The sequence below is a fragment of the Botryllus schlosseri genome, chromosome 11 (assembly GCF_051294905.1).
Source record: "Botryllus schlosseri isolate E-star chromosome 11, Bs_hap1, whole genome shotgun sequence".
Lineage (NCBI taxonomy): Eukaryota > Metazoa > Chordata > Ascidiacea > Stolidobranchia > Styelidae > Botryllus > Botryllus schlosseri.
The window spans coordinates 22,171,510-22,194,065 of record NC_137246.1 but is presented as its reverse complement, the minus strand read 5'-3'; the positions used below and the strand labels follow the sequence as shown (position 1 = coordinate 22,194,065).

The following is a 22,556-nucleotide window of genomic DNA, read 5'->3' as shown; positions in this document are numbered from 1 at the left end:
TGAATAGAGTTGTCAGTTTCAAGGATTGTTTCAAAGTATAATCTTGAAATGTGACTGGGTGAAAGTTGGTAGTCATGTTTGTGAAACCTATTTCAATTCACGCAATGTCAAAGTCCAAATATTTCATTCTGGATTATTTGGATTTACCTTTAGTACATCCCGCGAATGGATTTAAAGTTGGCAAATTACCAAAATGATTGAATATTATCGGGTTAGAGATAGTTGGTATTGATTCTATAAGTGTTAAAACAGCGGCGTGGCATGTGTGAATGATCCGATGCGGGTGAATGTTGGCGTCAGTAATATGCAGGTTACGTTCGATTCAACAGATCGCGTTAATAGGCTTTGTCAAAGGATTTGAGTTGGGTCGAATCAATACATTCAAATACGATTCAACTCGATTTGTGTAGTGAGTTACATTTCAAGTTGACAAACTAACACATTGATTGAATATTTTCATGGATCTTATCACGCAACTAAAGTCAGCCACTATTCGGGATGCGTGAAACATATAGCGATCGCGCGCAAGTGACAAATTGTTGGTTTTCGAATCACCGTCTGCGAAGGTTCTGTGGTAAACTAATTACCGAAATATTACCTTGTGAGCGATCGGTATGTCTTTAACACCAAGTCACTAAAAATGGTTATACCCGAGCCATTATCTTGTTAGCGATCGCGGGATTTGCGATCTATTTTACACTTTTTGAGGTGTTAATTTACGAGTGCGGTTATTTGTTGGTCGCTTTTCGTGTCGCTGCTGAATACTGAATACTCCCGCATGTAATAGTACTGACTGGATTAGTGGAATAATCGATACGATAGTGCGCGCTCCGAATTTCCAAAACGGACGTATTTAGTGGGTCACACAGATCCGAAATACAACCGCCAACATCTGGTTTTCAAAATCGCGCAATGCACTGCGGATTAGTGAATTTCCTGTTTAGTGATGCCTATACCCGAAAGTATGATATGCGAGAGATGTCTATACCTAAAAGTACGAATCACGACCGCACCCATAAGAACACATGGTGAATCACCAACACAGCCTATACGCGAAAGCACGACATGCGAAAGTACGACGTGCGAGAGATGCCTATACCCGAAAGTACGAATTACCACCACGACACCGGTTGAGCGATTCATATACCGAAAAGGGTTACCGGTCGAGAGATGGCTATACTAGCACCGGTTGAGCGATTCATATACCGAAAAGGGTTACCGGTCGAGAGATGGCTATACTAGCCCCGGTTGAGCGATGCATATACCGAAAAGGGTTACCGGTTGAGAGATGGCTATACTCGATAGTACGAATCATCGCCGCGTCCATAAGAATAACGATATATCATTGTCGTACTCGCCGTAATTTGGAATATACACATTACCTAAGGACCAATCACATGACTATTTACTTGATACATATTCAACACGAAGTATAACATACCAACAACGAAGCCGCGTGCGAGCTATCCCTATGCTGAAAAGGGTTACCGTGCGACCACAAGACACAATAGCCGCATGCCACCGCCGCCATAAGACAAAAGAGCCGCTTGCCACCCCGGGTTTCCCAGCCGCATGCGACCACCGCTATAAGACATAAGAGCCGCTTGCCACCCCCGGTTTCCCAGCCGCTTGCGACCCCGCCCATAAGAAATACGCAAGCGCAAACATCTGTTTTTCAAAATCGCACAATGTACTGCGGTTTAGTGAATTTCCCTGTCGGAAATAAGTGACAATTTGTTGCTATTCAAGTCTCGCCGGTGGTGTATCTGTTATTCGCCACTTATTACACTTATCATGAAATTAGAGTGAGAACATAAAGCATCAAGTTGTTGTTTTCGAATTTTGATGTCGAGGTGATAAATTTACGCATTCAATTACAATTCAACTTCGGTTGTGTATTGAGTGATAGATCGATATGCCGGAAGTGGTATCTTGTGAGCGATCGTAGGATTTTACAAATATTTCACATCTTTTTGAAGTGTTAGTTTGCGAACGCGACTATTGTTGATATTCGAATCGCCGTCTGTCGCACGCACTGCGTAAATCCTCACAACAAGCCACGTTTCCGTTTGTGCGGTTATTGTTGGTGACTCGTGCATATTCAACACCACGCGAGAGATGGTTGAAAGTGCGAATCACGACCGCACCCATAAGAACACATGGCGAGTCACCACATACCGCGTAAGAATACATGGCACCTCACCGCCGAGAGGGGGTCTAAAAGGGTGCCATCACCACCACGAGTTTTCACGGCACCTCACCGCCGCAGCCTATACCGGAAAGGGTACCATCATCACCGCATCCATAAGAACACATGGCACCTCACCGCCGAGAGGGGGTCTAAAAGGGTGCCATCACCACCCCCGGTTTTCAGGCACCTCACCACCCCGCCCATAAGAACCCTATGCAAAAATTAGCCGTTCGCGACCGATCTACTTAACTACTGACGTTTGTCCTATCGCATGACCATACCTAGACGGTTATCACTCTCCCCCTACCTTTTTTAAAAGGGTAGGGTATTTTATATAATTCCCTAATATACTACGCATTTGTTTAATAGTATTGGCGTCGTCTAAGATCGGGCTGTTGGAAAGGCGCTTTTGAAAGCAATACGGATTGCTTACGAAGTTCTTCCAATTCTAATTTAACCTCTATGTCCAATTCATTTTGCAGCACATATTCCGTTACTGTACCATCAAATACTGTTCGCGGGAAATAGTTTGGCCTTTTATTTGTCGTTAAAAACGAGGCAAATAAATCTCCACTATGAGATTTTGATGCTTCGGTACGCCTACGTCAACATCCACTTCGGGGCCTATAAATCGAAAAGATCTTGCGTCCTAAAACTTTTCGATCGACCCGTCGCACTCACATTTTACACCGAATGTGACCAAATTCCGTGTCTGCACTTCACCACTATTTTCAGCGCATATCCTAACGGCGCTGTCACTATAAAATTGGCACGGGTGCGACTTTCCAATTTCTAACGACCTAACATTCGAAACAGCTTCGCGATTGCTGTTTTTCACGTTATTTCTTTGTTTGGCCAAAGTTTTTATTTCCCGTCCTTCACCATCATATTCTATTACGGCATGTGTCGACAATGAACACGGAACACCTATTTCGGACTGAGCCAGCTCGTGACTTGCAATTGACGGGCTCTTTAATACCGTAGCGAAGGTAGCGATATAACCTTGTCTATCCAATGATATCCAATAATATTTAACGGGACATTACCACACGCAAAAGGAATTGAAACTCCATCAATTTTTATATATATCAATGACTCAACCTGTGACGACCCACCTATACCTTGTAAATTCATACGCAATGAGCACCGCCTTCGCCAACTATAGGGATAAACCAATTTCGCCGTTGACGACATCATCAAATTTGGCACGCTTCCTGTATCTGCTAAAAAATTTACATTAGTATTCATATCGACTAGGTACATCAATTCACCCCCAAAAAGCTTTGCGAAATTACATTCATCAGAATCTTTGATTTCCCCAAACATACTAAATAGAATTGAAAAGTATAATTCTTTTTTATCTCGACTTCATTGGAATCAGCAGTGGACAATGTAGGCCTACCACATTTTCTAAAATACTATCAGCTACTGTATCCACATGTAACATATATCGGAAAACAGCTATCATGCACCAAATAATCAGCCTATTACTGGGTGATATCAATATTGTTTCTTCCGCCGTAATAAATTGTTTTTTATCGATAATTTTTGGACGCTGAGAAGGTAATACTACCTGTGGCACCTTCTCTCGATCGAGGAGCGTTAAGAAAGTCCCCTGTACAATGTGATGATTTGCGTTCGCATTGAGCGACACTCTTTCTGTCATTGACCGTGGTGTCGGGTGATTTCCAGATTCCGACTTCATATCTTCTGTGACTCCGGGCGACGACTGAAGGGACCCACACTTCGGAAGACGTGTCACTGGCTCGACTTTTGCCCGCGTCTGCATTTCTAACGGATTTGAAACCCGGTCTATGATTTCATTCCTGGCCACTGCAGATTTTGCTTGGCTCCTTAAGACTGGTTCAAGCGAATCGGCACTATTTTTGGTACTCACTTTCCGGACGGTAGTCAAATAATTTCTCGCTTGTTTGACGTCTCTTCTTGCTTTTTTGAATAGTTTTGCCGTCTTGTGTAGAATAGACGTCACCTTTTTCACGAATTTTGTTTGATGCTGGACACGTGCTGTCACCTGACCTTTATTAGCCCGAGTCGTTAGCTGTAGTTGTTGAGTGGTCTTCATCAGTTGAGTGTTTTTGCGAAGGGTGCGAGTGTCCTCTTTACGTTTTCGTAGCCAAAATAACTTCATGATTGATTACCGCTCACCTCCCCACTCTTCAGAAATATGTGAAAGTCCACTCTCTTCTGAAGACGAATCTTCCAGAAGCAACAATGATTACCAGGCGCCTTGAATTACAATTCCGTCGGGTGCCTCCATATGTGTTTGTAGAAATATCTTGCCTCCAATCTTGTTAGTAGGAAGATATTGTTTTTTTGCCTGGTTCTTTTGCTTGTAATTCAATTTGGTAAATCACTGTTGCAGGTGGTGAAGTCTTCAAAGTGTCTTGAACTTTCAATGACCTTACGGTCCAGTCTTAGATAGCATACCTGTACGTACTTGACCTTGGTACCTTAATACAACCAAATACTCCAATTAGACTTTACATTCAAGTAGCAATGTTACCATAGCAACAAACATTCGTAAAATGCATCCAACTGTTACTAAAGTTTTCTAAAATCGTGCAATTCAACACATATGCGATTAAGACCATATTTCAACAGCAATTCCACGTATCCTATACTCTATTTCATGTATTCAATTGACCCAGGGCCAAAGCATTCTGGTGAAGGGCTTGTTACATCTTCATATTATCGTTTAAGGCTGATCAAGATTGTTTGTGTATTTGTATATTCTAGGGTACTTATCTAGTTTTATGACGGTTCTCACAAGCAACTTGTCTTGGTTTTATAACCGTCTAACCTCACTCAAGTGTAGGGGTCCTAGTCGCTGGGGCGTGGACTAGTTACAACGCATACTAAATAATTCACACAAAATCACACAATTTTCAATATACATTGATCCCAAAAATGCAATAAATCACTTTACTTCTAAAGGATTTGGCTTGACTTTATTAACCGTTTTTCTAGGGTGACGCAACATGGTGTGGATATAATATGGCGCATAATATATAATACATACGCAGTAGATATATCGCCAATTCACTGTAACGCCTTTTCACTGTAAAAGTTCGCAGACACCGAAAATGGTGGAACCATCATTATAAAGCAACTTAATATTTGCATGTATTGTACATAACAATTACAGATAAACCGGGATTAGCCTCCATACGCTAATCGTTCGCATTCGCTTCAGACACCTTTGTTACGCATAACGAGCGTGTCAGATTTGGGTTGTATGTAGGGTGGTTTTCACTAATCACCTACCTATGGGTAGTTAGATGACCAAAACGATCACCTAATTTTGTTAATGACCTTCTTCAAGAAGTTATCTGCCTACGGCCTTATATACTGTGTCGTAAGTATTTTCTGGGCTATAATACTGACACTATTCCCAGAGAACATCAGATAATGTTTCCTTATAAGGATTATTGGTGGGTAATCACACCTCTGTTGTTTAACAACAACACATGTGTGATTAATGGCGTCATATGGGCCGCCGTGGTAGTTACTTTCAACTTAAACGAAAGCTGTAGAGTGTACAGTATACATAAACAGTAATCCATAATCTATACGGCTATCGCTAACAGATATGTCGTCCTAATTTTAAAGGCATGCTTGTTCCTAATATCGGCATACTACGGATATTCAATTAATGCAGTAAAGCATACAAGCATCAGTTCAAACATAAAATTACGCCATACACTCAAATTACCGTGCCTCATCTCCAATTTAATCTTTGGAGTGCAAAATAAGTAAGTCAAGAAATACGAAATATAATGCATTACAGGCTATACATTAAAATTAGTACTTCACCATATAGGCGAATATACGATTCATAATTGTTTACAAATTGCGAATAATGATACAGGACGAGTAGCCACTATTACTTGACACAAATTGACACTATATTGCTTTAAAAGGGTCATATAAAGACACCATAAAACAGAGTCTGATAACTCGGTTCACAAGCATTATGTTATTTCAATATCTCAGCTCAACGTGGATTTTTCTAACAAAATGACATTTATCATCATCATCATCATCATTGGTTTATTAGCAATTTTATCAGTTCAATACACCACAAAAAATGCGATACAATGAATAGACAGGAAGATGTCGAAGCGACTTGGATTTGTCAATGGAATCGGACACCCACCTTGGCCTAGGCGTAGTAAAGAGGAGGCATGCACACTGAATGAAAGTAAAGAATACAGTATAAAAAAAGAAAACGACAAGAAATAGGGCGGCATGTCATGGGAAGCGAGATCGATAGGTCAGTCGTGGTCCGGTAATCTTGAGGATGGACTGTATTTATTTAGTAGTAATTGCTTGTATTTCGACTTGAATGTGGACATGCTCGTCGACTGTCGGATGGCCGGCGGGATACTGTTCCACACATCAGGTCCGGCATATTTGATGGAGCGATGATGATTTAAACATTAATACAATGCGTCAAGACTGCTTACTACAACTATACACTTTTGGTAAATATTTATTTTTGATTAGCCTATATCTAGATACTCGATCCTTATCCATTATGAGCTCCTAGTACTATAAAGACATATTTTATTCATTTCCGAAATATGCTCAATTTCAAATCTTCCACTATTTACTACATTCTGACACTAGTCAACAACATCTTTACAATTAATACAACTAATCTTGCTCGCATGATGCTTCTACTGGCAAAATACGGTTCATTTGTTATCATTACATTTGCATTTTAAGATCCGACTATATACTTCTGATATCCGCTAACACTATCCTATTTCTCGAATCCAAAAAGGTCTGGAATCACCGTCCTGTTTAGATCCGCGCTAATACAATAATGACGGCGACTAACGTATTATCCTATATGTGTGACGATCAACATCTGGCCATATGTCCAAGCTTCCGGTATTTAAATTCAGCTAACTTCCTCATCGCATCACTCGGGCATTTAACTTGATGATGTATTTTCTAGTTTGTGATGTCATCAACCTCAATTTAATTTCACTTTTGGTTTTAACAAATAAAACAGTTTTATATAAACGCTTTGTGTTGCATCGTTATTCAACATTTTGAGCAGTCCGTAGATTTTGATAATAATCCGTGATATCTCAAAACATACACAACAGTTCGTATTTTATATAGGGCCAGTTAGCCATAGTTGCTATGCATTCATCAGCGTAACTAAATCCTAGAATTACGGGTCCCCAATTGATGATCGTTTGGTTATAATAACCGTAATGCCACGGTTTTTCCCACTTCTATATCGACTCGTTTATCAATCCTTTTCCTAATTGTGTCACATTATAGTTCGCCTTCAAACATATTTACATATTATATATCGGTATTTGTAACAAATAACATAAATTCACGGGGCTCGATTTTATAGAACTACTGAAGTAGCATTACCACCTTTATTTCCCATTTCTGCCTTAAAAGCAGACAGGTTAATGTAATTTCCACCCGGTAAAAAGCGGTGTGCCCATTAATAATTTTCCGTTTATGACACGGCGGATTTTGCATGAGCGCCGGGACGAAATACCGTTGACTTAGGGCAGATCAAAGTGACAAAGTGACTTTGGCAGTGTTGCCAATTTAGCGATTTTCGCGCTAGATCTAGCGATTTTTCATCTGGTTTAGCGACAAAAAATATGGATCTAGCGCCTAGCGATAAATCTAGCGATTTTTGTAAAAGTATTTAGCGATTATTTAGCGCTTTTTTACCGAAAATAACCAATAAAGATCAGTTTTGGCTGACATAACATCAAGTTGTGGAACATTTCTTGCTCCATGAAAATACGTTCGGACGATTTGTCATAGTTGAGTGACTTTGGATAGTAGAGATACGCAACTCCTGGCGGTTACGCATGGGCAAACAGTGTCTCTTCTTGCTGAGTAGCATAATTGGCAGTGAAATTTAATATAATTGACCACGATCGAAAGATAGTTTTCGCAGTGATTTCGAAAATACAAAACAAAATCTCGTCCGGACAACGGAACCATGCACCCCGAAACAGCCCTCAAAGTCTGAAAATCGGCAAAAGTTTGAAAACCGGCATTGCTCCAACAATGGCACCGCTGCAACACAATGAACATAACAATGACCAATTTCGTCCAGCGATTGTTCTGATCAATGCCGACTTTCAGACTTTGGGGGCCGCTTTGAGGTCGTTCCATTGTCTTGACAAGAATCTAATTCGTATTGTCGGAATCAGTGTGACACTAGCTTTCGTTTAGGACCAGAGTAATTACATTTCATACCCCGGGTTGGTCCTCAGATTATTTACTTAATGTCTCTAAACTTATAGTGGCTGGCAAACCCGGTTCATGTCGTGTTGTGTCGGGTCAAGTCGCATGTCGTGTACACGTGTGTCAAGTCGCATGTCGTGTTCAAGTACTCCAACACAGTTTAGAAAAGAAGTCAAGCGCATTTCCGCGGTACATCGCATCACGTATTTACGAGCAAGCCACTCGCTTTAGTGAGCGGGTATGCCTGCAAACCTGGTCAGCAGTCACGTATAGCGATCATTGCGCAAAGCGATCTGCTTTATCGAAATGCACTGCACGTTTTGTCCCGCTTAGAGATGACTATTACCTATTTTGAACTAGAAATATGGTAAGTGACTTTGGCCCAAGACGAGTGAAATATAACTGAGAAGAATGCATTGAAATAATGGTTCAATTTAACACCCTTAGCAATTAATGTAGAGTTAGCGCTATTTTTTAGCGCTTTTTTCTCAATATTTAGCGACATCTAGCGATTTTTGACACCAGTTTTAGCGATTTTCTTCCATCCGGAGTTGGCAACACTGTCACTTTGGGGCAGATCGTGCACAAGCTCCGAGCAAGGAGCACGACCACTGATTGAATACCTACTATTCTTAACTCGTAATGTCAATGTCAAAACCGCATTTCACGCTGCTTATCAGTTTTCACCAATGACTGCAGAACACATTCTTATTGCTATATCATTTGAAGCATAGTATTGCTTTTCGCTTTTTCCCATGGGCAGCTAGTGTAATTGATGAGTCGAGCAGACTGCAACTGAAAGGTTTGTAGCTAGGTCATGCAGCTTGACACCATGGTGCCTAAATTGATTGAATTGTTTACTGTAATTTAGAGAGTGTGCATTTGAATTGCTTCCTGCTTACTGTCCATGAATATTGAATTGTTAGATTCCTCTTGTAGTTAGAATCACTAGATCCTTTTCTGAATATATGTAATGCAGTGTCGCTCTCTGGAGGAGGGTTGGTGTGATTGCATGCAAAATAAGGTCAGAAACATGCCTAACCCCTAACACCCAACCCTAATGTCCCCACCCCACCCTAATTACCCGAACCCTAATGAACCGCACCTGAATCCTAAGAAACCCCCTAAACCCGAAGGAACCCTACCCAAATTACATGAACCCTTAAGGAACTCCACCCGGGACCCTAATCCCCAACCATGAAAACCTTCTATAACACTAACTGTTTGTGAGTTTTTGACTGTCCTTATTCTGCATGTAGCAATTGACCACATTTTGCATGTGACTGACCTTATTTTGCATGTCGCGACTGACCTTATTTTGCATGTCATCGAGTACACTGACCTTATTCTGCATGTAACGATTGACCTTATTTTGCATGTGACTGTCCTTATTCTGCATGTAGCGATAGGCTTTATTTTGCATGTGAATGTCCTTATTGTGCACGTCAGTCTCAGAACTGCTCAAGTGCCCATATTGAAACATATTTAGATTTAGGATCTAGATAAGGAATTTCTATGTTGATATGAAAAATGTAAATTGACAGTAGGACTTACTATAGAAAAAAAAATTAAATTATAAATCGAAAAAAGTTGAATTTGAAATATGGATTTGAAGTACAGATCATATAGGAATAGGAATTACAGGAGTTAGTTTAGTCGCGGACTATTCCAACCCTAATGACCCTAACCCCAACCCTAAAGGACCCTCACCCCTACCCTAAACACGCTAACCCCCAACCCTAACATTATGGTAACTGACCTTATTTTGCATGTAGCGACTGACCTTATTTTGCATGTGACTGACATTATTTTGCATGTCGCGACTGACCTTATTTTGCATGTTTCTGACCTTAGTTTGCATGCAATCACACCAACCCTGTAGGCTGTCTGCGAACAAAAGTTATAAACTATAGTATACAGATATGAGATGTCTGATGTCGAATAAAGTATGATATTACATCATAATCAAGTTGAAGTAAGGTTTACGCTTACCTGTCAGGCTGTCACATGTGCAGATATTTTATCTCAATGTTAAGCACATAAATGACTATTCCAAATTCTAATTTACTTCTAAAGTTCTGATCATGTTGAGATTTACATCGTTTTCTATCTTAGCCTACTTAGAAGCTTTAAATATGTTGCCACTTGTTCCTACATATTGCGTACCTTATCGACTCGTTAGGACTCTCTGCTTTATTTATGTCACTAACCCTCCTATATGCCAAAGTGAAAATATAGTGGCAACGTCACAGGCAACTTTCTGTTTAATTACTTGATTATTCTATGCGAAAACTCTTCTGTCACACGCAACTTATTACTGAAAACAACCAATGTTTCCCATCTATGGTTTAAATTATGATTACCACCACCGCAACTATAGGACTAGTAGACCTTCTGGGACTACATTTCCACAAAATTTGGGCGGATGTACAAATCTGGGGAATATTAATTGATCACAGCCATTGGTGCGTGAAAAGTTACCTGTGAAAAAATTGAAATCTTTGACTTTTCTATTTTGGTATAGTTGCCTGAGAATGAACCAGTTGAAGTGACATGACAATGTGTTCGTTTGTAATCGGCCGGTCTTGTTCTATTCAGTATTTATGATAAAGTATACAGTATGCAGATGCTCTCTCTCAGATGCTTGTTCATTTTATTGATTGGACAGACTTCATTGGGCGTTGAAAGAAAAGAGGCAGGATGTAAAAAAAGTCAAAGGTGTGTTTACGTCACTCTACATCAGTGGCTCTCCACCTTTTTTGACCATGCATCACCCACTGAAAGGAAAAATTACCCTATTCTTTCAGTGTGCTGTGATAGTCAGATTGTCAGGTCAATCAGTGTGAGAATAACATTCGATTACCTCCAGATATTCTGTCTAAGCTGTTTATGATGAATTGTGCTATCACAGGTGAGGCCCAAGCCTCACCTCTCATTTTGCCCTATATTTCTGAACAATAAATATAGACATTGTGTAATTTTGGTTGTAAAAATATTCAAAATTAGTCATTCATGAACATCAATAGAAAATACCAATAAGGTGGTCGGTTTTCTTCAACTAATCCTAGCAACAGGTACGTCTCACTTGCCTCCCCTTGGCGAACAGTGATGTGATATACTCATGTACATGTAGATTGATGACCATTTTTTAGACATCAGCTATTCAAATCTTGCACTCTGGGTTCTTGAAATGCCCCGAACTATTTTCTCCTCTTGAGAGAGTGCAGCAAGGTCGAAAACGTGGGGAACAAAACCACTGCTATGGGTCACATCGATTGTCGCTTTCACGGCTCAGCTCTAGATGCTTATGTTGGTGATAAAAAAAGTCATCAATTTCATACCAGCCTTCATCGTGTCCTCGTAGCCAGTTGGAGTGTATGTATTAATGAAATTAATTTTTACATATGCTGGTCATAATTTCGATGTCCTTAATTTTTGTTGTTTAACGACAGCGACCCTCATGTCATCATTTAGTGGCACCCTTGATCACCCGTAAGGGATAACCACTTGTGAACCACTGCTCCACACTCTTAAGACATGTTCATAGTAAATTTTCCTTTCTCATAATTAGGGTAAGTCAGACTGAACAGATCAGATTTGATATCATCCTTTAATATTCACTTATTCACCACAGATTGACTCTAATATGGATTGACTATGTAGGCATTATCCAATATGACATTGCAGTCTGTGCGTCTGCTAGTGGCATTTCTGCTGTTGTTGCTGCTTGTGGCGCTCATGTCCATGATTTTCTATTTGATGTTTCGAATGTTTCTTTTTGTTTTCAGCTGTACCTGTGCCAATGGAATAATGGATTGTCGAGCACAATCTCTTACTCACTTTCCAAATACTGTCAAGATAAGCGATGACATCAAGGCAATCTATCTAGATATGAATAAAATAACTTCTTTATCACAGGTAATGTAAGCATAATGTATTTTCTGCTTGATTGCTGTGAAGTTTCGACATTTGTATCAACTCTGTTTATATGTTGTTCTTGTCAAGTATTTCGTTATGGCGTCAAGTCTGTTTCTTTGTCATTCGATCTTATGACTTTGACGCCTATTTACCCGGCACCTGATTGTAGCTCCGGTCATAAGCCGAAGTGTGAATTTCCTTCTTTACTGTCGTGATTTATTCATATGTAGAGTGACAAATTGTATGTTGCGCAAATCTAGAGGGGTAGCTTTGAAATCCATGCAAACAAGTTCTATTCGATTACGGACTGATCATCGTTCATGAATTTCAGATCCTGGAAGAGCCTTCGCTTCAAACTTTGTCGCTGACTAATAACCAAATCAAAACTCTGGAATATGATGCCTTTGACAATTTGGACAACTTGAAAATATTGAAATTGAGCAACAACTCCATTCGAGTTATCTCGGACGATATATTTGAATGGAATCCATTAAAATTGGAGGTATTAATTTTAGTTTTTATCGATTACAGGCTATGACCGATTGTTTCCTTTCAAGGTTTTATACTTGGACTCCAATAAGCTGGAATTTATTCAGCATTTCCTATTTTACGACCTGGAGGAATTGACAGACTTATATCTGCAAAATAATAAGATCATATTCGTACATCCGCATGCTTTCCTGCAATTGAAAAATTTGAGAAATCTCCGACTCGATGGGAATAAACTCCACACTTTTACCCACAAGTGGATTGACAAACTGCAACCCAATGCTTTTAATGTAAGTTCTATTATAAATCTACCTTTTAAGTTTAGTGGAGAATATGTTATATTCTACAAAATGATATGATGTGTAAATGATACACTATCACAAGATATGGTCTTGGAACTCCCTACTGTGCAAATTAGTGTTAGTATTGATGTTGTGTTGTTAGTCACTGTCATTCAACTCCATTCACTCACGTGAAATGTGATTCATAACGCCACAAGCGTTTTACAAGATTTGTCTTTCTACTTGATCGGAAACGAGTGAACTTAACAGATATTTCTCCAGTGTGTGTGAATATTTTCAAAAAGAAGCCTTAGGCGATAAGAATTAATGTGTTTCTCGAGCCAAGGACCGATATAGCTAGGTCTTGGTAATTGTAATTACTTCACTCCATTTCTCATTGTATGCTTATCGGGCCTTGAATTTGACATATTCCAAATGAGTGTTCATGATTTAAACCTTACTTCTTGATATATTACGTTGGTTTACCGGAGACAGGAACTGGCCAGCTCAACTGAGACAACTTTCATGTGCTGGATGTGAAAACCAACTTGAAATTTATTCATAAACTTGAAGTTATATAGAAACAGCAACATCTGGTCAAAATTAGGAGCGAGTATCAAGATAATAATTGTTGGTACAAAATACCGTTCAAAATCAACCTACATAAAATATCAATCATATGTAACAGAAGTTGTGTACAAACTAAGCGTGTGCATTGCGTGCAATTTGCGAATAATTGATGACAACTTTTTGTTATCGGTTTTCATTCAGGGCATGGCGTATCAATCTGGTATTTACATACACAGCGTCTAAAATCACATAGAAATAAATTGTTAAGTCATGTTATTGTAAAGGGCTTAGAGGGCCCTCTGCTGTATAAGGCCTGTCCTTGGAAGGCAATTCCTGGCTTGTGGAGGTAACCAAATTGCTGAATTGCTTGAAAATCCTGTCATTTCGTTTCGTCATATGTGCTCATTGAAGACAGTTCGCTTAATCTTCACCAATGAATGTTTTTGCTAATTTCTTATCGATGTTGATATCAAATATTCTCAATTTCTCAATTCCACTTCTTGCATCAATTTAATGTGCAATCAGAGGGTGAAAAAGAGGAGGTAGGCCTACAATAACACTTGATTTTGCATCGCGGAAATAGACATCAACACTATGCAGGTAATGTCGTCGAAATTCACATGCATTCCCAAGTGACTGCAATTTATTGCCAATGTTAGAGTAGGCATAGGACAACAGTGGTGCATTTAGGCAAACAAAGGGTCAATCTCAACCTGAAGACGTGGTACCATTCAGAGAAAGCAACATTAAAATAAAATAATCTCATTTTGATGAAGGGTGCAGTACTCAATTTCTGCTGTAAGTTTGTGATTTTGAATGCCGTTTCAAATGGTTTTCCTTTACCGAGTGCTTTCACTTTTTTTCATCGGCACTTCTCCCGCTTCGTTGCTATTCATGGAAACAGTAACATATGTCAACAGGGTTGGTGTTATCGTAATTTCTTGAACGTTGCATGTGCATTGTGCAGGGATTCTTACCAATTCAATATCTCATGATGAGTGCCCTACATTTGAATTAGTGATTATAGTCTCCTAACTTAATGTTCATCGATTGAAAACACAGTATTGAGTATTTAACAGAATTGAAAGTCTCTAAATATGTCAGTAGTTAGCTTCATGTCGGATTGTCAGGCATATGATGTGATGACATAGGAGTGATAGGACCCCAACTAGAATAGCACATTTGTATAAATTAGGCTCATTTTCACTTTGTAGACTCTTCGTCTCGACAACAATCCGTGGTCGTGCGACTGTGCCATGAACCATTCGCTGCATTGGTTAGAAAAATCAAAGTCACGATGGTTCCTTGATCTTGTGGAAAGCAATCCGCTTGTTTGTGTCACGTGAGTATCGACTCAATTGTAGGAGGTAGCATTTGAACACCAATTTCAATTGCAATCCTTTCATTCGGATGTATAGGCCAAAATCAGCCAAAGGCACATCTTTCAAGGACTTGAACAAGGAAAAAACAATGAGACGGTGTGACATGCCCCAAATCACTGGTATTTCGAAGCAGAGCACGCCAAAGTATTATCAAACCATACTGTTGCGCTGTGTCGTCAAGAATGACAGTAAGTCGCAATTACACCCTGCAGTTTGAACACATTGATAGAATTCATTGCAATTAACAGCCTATCCTGTTCCAATCGTCTCTTGGACCGCTCCGAATCACGATGTGTATCGCTTGAACACAGCAATCAACTATGACGGCATTGAAGTACACGCTGACGGATCTTTACTTATCCAAAATCTCAGCACGATCGATAATGGCTCATACACTTGCAACGCTACTAATTCCAAAGGTAGGAAGGTTTTACTGTTCACATAGATTGCATGTAGTCATGTTGGTTTTGTTTTTGGAATTGCATATTAAGACAGTACCATCCTCTCTATTCTACTACATGTTCCATACCGTGCAGCGGGGTGGCCAACCTTTTCGGCCAAAAAGCCACATGCGTTTTTCAAGCTGTTGCGTGGGTCACATGCGTATTGATAACCTTTTATTTAGATCCACATTAGGTAACGGTGAACACGTAACTTGTCTTACTACGCACCAAAACAGCTGACATTTATGTCCTGAAAAAATCAAGTTGAATCAATCTGCTCTACTTCTGAATCAAAATGCTCTACTTCATGTTTAGTAACAGAGATTTACGAAAAGGTGGGGGTCATGGCCCTTTCGCCACCCTGGACCTCGCCAATAGGTCGGAACTTGCATTATTTGTCATCAACATCCCTAATTTCACGCTCAGCCTGATCAAAGTTCCCGAAAGATTATGTGGGCAAATCGTTGTTTAATAATATTACTAATTCCGAAAATCACCACGTGGGCCACTCAAAACTTTGTGGGTTGGCTATAAACTTGGGATCCTCCACTCATTACCTGCATTTAGAATTCATAAATGTGATTGTCATCTCTTTCGTAGGCTTGGGTTTTATTTGAATAGCAAAAGGGCGCTAGGTGGCAATAAGGTTCAAAATTTATTCCTTGAATATGTGTGAATTGTCCCTGAATTTCGAATTACAGGGTTGCACTAGCATAGAAACTTATTGAATAACGCTACTACATGTACCAGGTTAAGCTATATGGAACAGTCATGGGTAAAAGTAAGTGTACATGGCTTGTGTATCAAAATGACTGGCCTTGGAGTCAACTTTGTCAAAATAAGCCAACCTAGTTTATGCCAACAGGAGTTCATGTATCATCTATAAATAGTACATTGATGTTATGCAGCCTGTACAATTGAATAGTGTATTCATATTGAAATAATACCCGAATATTTTCGGCTGACACTCGTCAGGGGTGGTCGTCAACAACTAGTAGAGAATTGGAAAGAACATTTAAAAACAAATCGAATCACCCAATATGATGTCAGCTGCATGAAAATTTGAACAATCGAGGTGAGCAGATGGCTAAAGTTTATTCTGAATTATGACTGTTACAGCAAAGGCCTATCATCTGTCTGAGTATGTCATCTATTTCAAAAGCGATGGTATTTTTAGGGATGTAGTCAAATAAATTTCGTATTTGGCAAAATTTTGTTTGTTTATTTGATGAAGTATATGACACAGGCTATATATGACAGTATAATGTGACCAGCTGACTTCATTACCTAATGATCGTATCGCTGGCCACCATTTCAATGAATTATTGCTGAATTTCTGTCCGTCAAATCGAAGAGCCTTGTGCAAACTCTTTGCGTAGCAGGGTCACGTTGAATATTGAGGAATTTGGCAATTGTATGCGTGCAAGTTACGTGTTCTTGAAGCCTTATCCGACTCCACAAAGCTGAATGCGGCTAATTCTTAGAGACCAAATACTTCTGATACGGTACTGATGTTTCTACGCTGACAGATCGAGCTCATACTTATAATGTTTCGGTGTATGCAAGGTTGCAATATGAATCTTGAACTATGCGCATTGTGTTGTGTGCAGGATACTTCACCGCTACCACTTCCATCAAACTGATTGGAAAGATCCCTACACCCAAACCGGATGCGCATGCAACAGCAAAACCAACAGAAATCACTGTGGTCAGTATTAATTATACTGTTCAAGTAAGGGTTAATTTCACCCAGATTACCCATTAGGGTTGTCCATAATTTGGAAAATCTTGAAAATGATGCGTATCCATGCCTCATTCTATTAGTGTTACCATATTTCGGAATCGGCAAAGGAGGACACTTTTTCAAGATTTCCAAACTCAGAATTCCGGAGAAAAATCTCGTCAAAATGGTTACTTTTTCACACTTCGTGGTCGGTTGACTAAAAAAAAAGGTCAACTTTCTCGCTCAACGCCCCAAATACAGTTTTTTCCTTCACGTTTACAGGTGGCTGACTAAAAAAAAAGGTTATTTTTCCGGCTCAGCTCCCGAAATACCCGCCGGAGCTTTACTTCGGCGCTGATTTACCGTATCTCACATGTGACAGTCACTGCATTTTTAGATCCATGTCTGGTTTGATTCTAGCATAAGTCGTGATGCAGCCAGTAATGATCTATAATTCATTAGGGACATACTAAGCTACACAAGCAAACTGCAGTTTTGCTGGTCCTACCAGCATAGGCTGTGCTTATCTTTCGATCTCTTTCTGCGGTACGATTGAGGACTTTGACAGCACTTACGGGTAGATTAATTATGCTGTAAGAATCCGACAAGTGCCACGCATAAACGGCCGATTCAGCCCATCCTTAGAGCATTCCTGACTTTGATTATATACCACGACAAGAGCGTAATAAGATCAGACTAAGTAGTGTCATTGTTAAGCTTTATATTTGTATTCAATGATGGTATATCCCTTCAGAAACTAGAAATTCGAACGCCACTTGCATTCGTACGCCATTGCAATATTTCTTCGCGTGTTTTTGTGCTTCCCCTCGATGCAAACAAGGCTTGCAGACTACAACGGTTACGTTCACAATTAGCCAGTCATGTTTTAAACGTTTTTGTGAAGCAGCTGTCCTTTGTTCGTCTGTAATTCGTTACTCAACATATCCTGAAATAATGTTGAATCATCATCTGCGGACCAACCTACAATACGCTTACAGATTCACAGCCGTTAGCGGACTCCTTGAGCAGGTGATCAGCAACCCGCCACCGTAGTAATCATTCAAGCATAGCCGATTAGCCAATCGAGCGCCGTGATTTCATGATTACTAGTCTTCTGGCCGTTCTATGGTCGCTGGCACGCCCACTGTGCAGCAGCTACTTTCAAACGCATTAAGACGAATCTCAACGACTTTGCTGTGAGCTTATTGCAGGCTCATTGACGTTTTTATCAATATTTTACAAAATGAGACATGGATACGCATCATTTTTAAGATTTTCCAAATTATGGACAATCCTATTACCCATCTCCAACACCTGTTATATATCCCTAAGGATCTCCAGAAGGAAATAACATTTAGTAACAATCAAGTTACACTCGTCTCTCCGTTTTTAGAGTAGCTACTCAATTAGCTATTATCTTATATTATCTACTTCTACTACTTACTCAAGTGGCTATGTATTCAGACTACTTCTACTTTATCACTTTTAGATGTCGAGCTTTTTTCATTTTTGATTTTGTCAAATAGAAACAAGATTTTGGGTAGGTAGCCACAAGTACTCAGTGCCTCGAACCAAGCTATCTTCTCAAATGCTTGCTCGAGTAATATTAGCGCCTCGAGTTTTCTACCCCAAGAGGTTTGGCATGACTTGTCCATTGCAGAATAGCATGAAGGACTACTGTGACCCCCGATTAACATCTCTGCGATGTTTGAGATTAGGCGTGTAGCATCAACTACAAATGTTCCATGTATAAAATATGTGTATAAGTATCCTATTTTAAAGCATGCAAGGAAGAGGTGAATCCTCCGGCAGAGTTGAACAACTAAGAAATTTTCAGCTACAAAATTATAGCTACTGGTACAGTTTTTGCCAAATTAGATTCAAATTTTAATTACTAAATTTGCGAAAACTAGGAAATTGAATGAGATTTCGAATTAGAAGGAAATAAGGTAAAATTTCAGTTGATACATATCAAATCTGAGATCATCCTCATAAGCATAAGCATATCTGTTGACCAAGCTTGGTTCGTTTCGCACTGTCCTGTAGTCCTGTAGCATTTTTATGAAAACCAGATATCGGACTAGAATCACAATTTTAGCATAGAGGCATTTTACAAATTAGATTAGATTACCGTCATTTCGCGTTAATCTGTTAAATTAGACAACGGGTATAATCTAGTTGTCTAAGTATCCGTATTTGATGCGGTTAGGTCCTTCCGACGAGCCTTGGCTTTCATTTATCTTCATTTAGGCGAATCAGACTCCGGTAAAGAACGTGACAGCGGTAGCTCACAAAAAGTGCCCCGATCCATGCCAATGCATATCCAGACACATCGATTGCTCGGGAGACGGAAGTGATGGGAATAGACTCCCGATGACAAGTTCGTAACTCCATTGTCTATACCAGCGGGTGATGGTCGTACGCAGGGCGGCTTGTATTACAAGAGGCCTTGACGTAAACATTCGAATTTTGGTAGCTGAAGGACGAAATGGTCTTTTGTTTTTATCGATTTTCTGACGTAAGCAGGGACAAACGCTTTTAGTGACTGATAATGAAGTTTGACATTTAGGCCGGAATAGGTAACAGCGAACAACCTGATAAAATATATTTGATGACCTTATTGAAGTGCGAGAGACCATGATAGAATTGCAGACTGTAGGCCTACTGGTCAATAAATTGCATAAAGGATTTTTCGCCCAGTGATCTTATGAATTTCAATATCAATATACTAATCAATTATATGTTAAAGTTCTGTACCTCCAAGAAGCACTTGGAGTAAAATATTGTTCCGTGGGTATGATTTAGTGCGAATAGGTTGCGTGATGACCTCACTCTTGTTTTGATATAGCTTCAGTGGCGCCATACGCCCATTATTACACGATACATTTTGTCTAGCTGGCAACGTGTCCACTGTCCGTATAGCTTCTCAACGGCTAGATAGTGGTGGTAGCCCACTACCCAGCGAGTTCATTTGGTTGCATGCTCTCACGGGAATATAATTTGTAGTTCGATGGTACAAGTTTTTGCAATCATACGGACTCGTGATTGCACACTAGGGTTGTTCTACAATAGGTTTTTTGTTCAAATTTCACTGACTATTCGATAAAATTATTAGGTTCGCTAAAAAACGCCTACTGATGACCCCATGAAATTGTTACGTTATCTGAGAGAACGATGCACAACAAATGTGGATGGAAGCCGCCGCAGAGCCATCTGAAATCTCTGAATTCTTCAAAATATTCTGTCAACCCCGTGAAAAACTTCGCTTCTACCTGTTGCAAAAATTGGGTCATTGGGCCGAAAGTAAAATTTGTAGAATTTTATTTTTAATAACTTCAAAAATTTAAATTAGCTCTGCGACGGATTCTACTGGTTGTAATTGAGCCGACTTTGGTGTGTAACGTTTTTTTAGGCAACCCAACAATTTAATCGGTGAATCCCTGGAATATGGAAAAAATGTTATTTTTGAAAAACCCTATTGCACTATTGCACACATACTATTGGAAATTGATTCAATACTCCGTTCAGACGTTCCCGGCGATATGCCCGAAGACGCCGTCACGATTAACTTGGCCGGAAACGAACTGTCCTCGATCGGGGACCAGACTTTCGTCAAGTTTCACCATTTGGAAGAGCTGCGACTTGATGATAACCTGATCACCGACATAGATCGCAACGTGAGAGCCTCCTTTTAACATTGCTCGAGAAAGACTGGCAAACTTTTCCCAAAGTTAGCATGCCTCTGGGGGTCGTACAGAACTGCTTTTTCAGTCTGTTCCCGTTCCGGTGTGGTCTTAGAGCAGCGGTCTGGAACCTTTCGCTCTGTTGATGTTATGCAGAGTTTGACGAGAAAAATTTCAGCGTTTCCAAATCACAATTGAATATTTAATCATATTGAAATGAACCCGAATATTTTCGGCTGGCGCTCGTCAGGGGTAATCTTCAGCGGTACAGTTTTTGGATGTTACAGAAACTCCTGTTTGCACAGACTTGGTTAGGCGCGTAGCTAGCTGAAAATGAAATGAGGGTTTCGATTTTTTTTCGAATTTAATAATGTAGCATCAATTCATTAGGGTTAAGTACATGCGATGCGTAAATAACGATTATACAACATCCCCGTGTTGGCGATTATAGGCGTATGATAAGTTTGTCGACGAGTCCGGAAGTGCTGTTAATTAGCAACTCCCTGATCTGTCGTGAACAATGAAATACGCACGCGCGTCGAACATTTGAATACGCTAGGGTTACCATATTTCTGTGACACAAATTCCGGACACTCTTTAGCGCCCACTAGAGGATTTCAAAATGAGTTATGACGTTACACTAGCAAAGCTTTACTCATAGACCAGAGGTGGTCACGATCCGGTTCGGAAGTATGTACATGGCTGTGTGTTGTGTAGCCGGGACCGAAACCACATCTTTCAGCCCCTTCCCACCCAAATAAACAATGGTTTTGAGCCCGCAATAGGGTAATCGATGCAACTTCTGGGGGGGGGTGCTATATGAATATGGTTTCTATATGCATCTGGTCGTTAAAGTTTTTGAATGAATTCTGTCAATAATATTGGTTGTTCCATATATTACTATATAGTATGACCAGACCGACATGACCAGAATGACCAGAATTAGTGGTAGAGCTGGTGAAGGATGATGAGTTCGAAAATACAGGGAGCGTATAATTGTACATCGTTAAGTCATGTTCCTGTCCCACCGATAAGATTGTTTAGCCTTATGCCGGTACGCACCACGGAGCGTTATAAACACCCCACATTCAGTGGTTCCCAACCTTTAATGGTCACGACTCCATCTCAAATTTGAAAATGTTCCTTGGCCCGGATAAAAATTTGACGAGCTGATTACTAAAAGAAGTCAGCACCTTTACCCAGACTTACTCACGGGCTATTTCGGAAGCTGATTACGTTCTACATATTCGCGAACCCCAGAATAAAATCAGACGACCGCCAAGTTCGGAACCACTATAAATTATTGAATTAAGCATTTAAACGGCCTTAACGATCTCTAGGAATATACCGTTGTCCTATAATTAGGCTTACAATTAGGCTTATTCCAGTAAATGAAGGTTGTTTTTTATTATATTTTATTGCACTTTTTGCGAAGGTGGTACTCCCCATATTAAAATCAATAAATGTGATAGTAAATTGCTCGCAGCGCGAAGAAAAATATCATGCATCAGCATAAATATTCCCAAAAGTAATGTTTTCATGTTAATTTACGAAAAAATTATGTGCCTGCGTCAAGTCTTCAAAATTCCGGACATTTGGCGTATTTTAGAAATTCTTC

The 22,556-nt window shown here is 39.8% G+C and overlaps 4 protein-coding genes across 6 annotated transcripts in view; 2 read left to right on the top strand and 2 right to left on the bottom strand.

Annotated features, from left to right (window-relative positions):
• Positions 1-4,687, bottom strand: part of LOC145450282 (intraflagellar transport protein 57 homolog) — a 207,298-nt gene extending 202,611 nt beyond the window's left edge. The window contains exon 1 of one of the 2 annotated variants that reach the window (XM_080328798.1): positions 4,663-4,687. The gene's annotated coding sequence lies outside the window, so the exon portion shown is untranslated. The remainder of the gene's footprint in view (positions 1-4,662) is intronic. The other variant, XM_080328799.1, reaches the window with a different exon arrangement.
• The window catches only part of LOC145450287 (ubiquitin-ribosomal protein eL40 fusion protein), a 96,873-nt gene that overhangs the window by 58,073 nt on the left and 16,244 nt on the right, over positions 1-22,556 (top strand). The window lies entirely within an intron of this gene.
• Positions 1-22,556, top strand: part of LOC145450279 (uncharacterized) — a 78,327-nt gene that overhangs the window by 45,887 nt on the left and 9,884 nt on the right. The window contains exons 1-10 of one of the 2 annotated variants that reach the window (XM_080328793.1): positions 11,013-11,167; positions 12,238-12,367; positions 12,699-12,869; positions 12,925-13,146; positions 14,922-15,049; positions 15,126-15,277; positions 15,338-15,508; positions 17,143-17,240; positions 19,506-19,635; positions 20,784-20,932. In XM_080328793.1, coding sequence (XP_080184919.1) covers positions 11,070-11,167; positions 12,238-12,367; positions 12,699-12,869; positions 12,925-13,146; positions 14,922-15,049; positions 15,126-15,277; positions 15,338-15,508; positions 17,143-17,240; positions 19,506-19,635; positions 20,784-20,932 — 1,449 coding nt within the window. In that variant the 5' untranslated portion in view covers positions 11,013-11,069. Of the gene's footprint in view, positions 1-11,012; positions 11,168-12,237; positions 12,368-12,698; positions 12,870-12,924; positions 13,147-14,921; positions 15,050-15,125; positions 15,278-15,337; positions 15,509-17,142; positions 17,241-19,505; positions 19,636-20,783; positions 20,933-22,556 lie in introns of those variants that run through there. The other variant, XM_080328794.1, reaches the window with a different exon arrangement.
• Positions 7,104-22,556, bottom strand: part of LOC145450280 (leucine-rich repeats and immunoglobulin-like domains protein 1) — a 74,304-nt gene continuing 58,851 nt past the window's right edge. Inside the window, exon 15 of the mRNA XM_080328797.1 lies at positions 7,104-7,137. Within this exon, the coding sequence (XP_080184923.1) occupies positions 7,119-7,137 (19 nt within the window). The 3' untranslated portion in view covers positions 7,104-7,118. The remainder of the gene's footprint in view (positions 7,138-22,556) is intronic.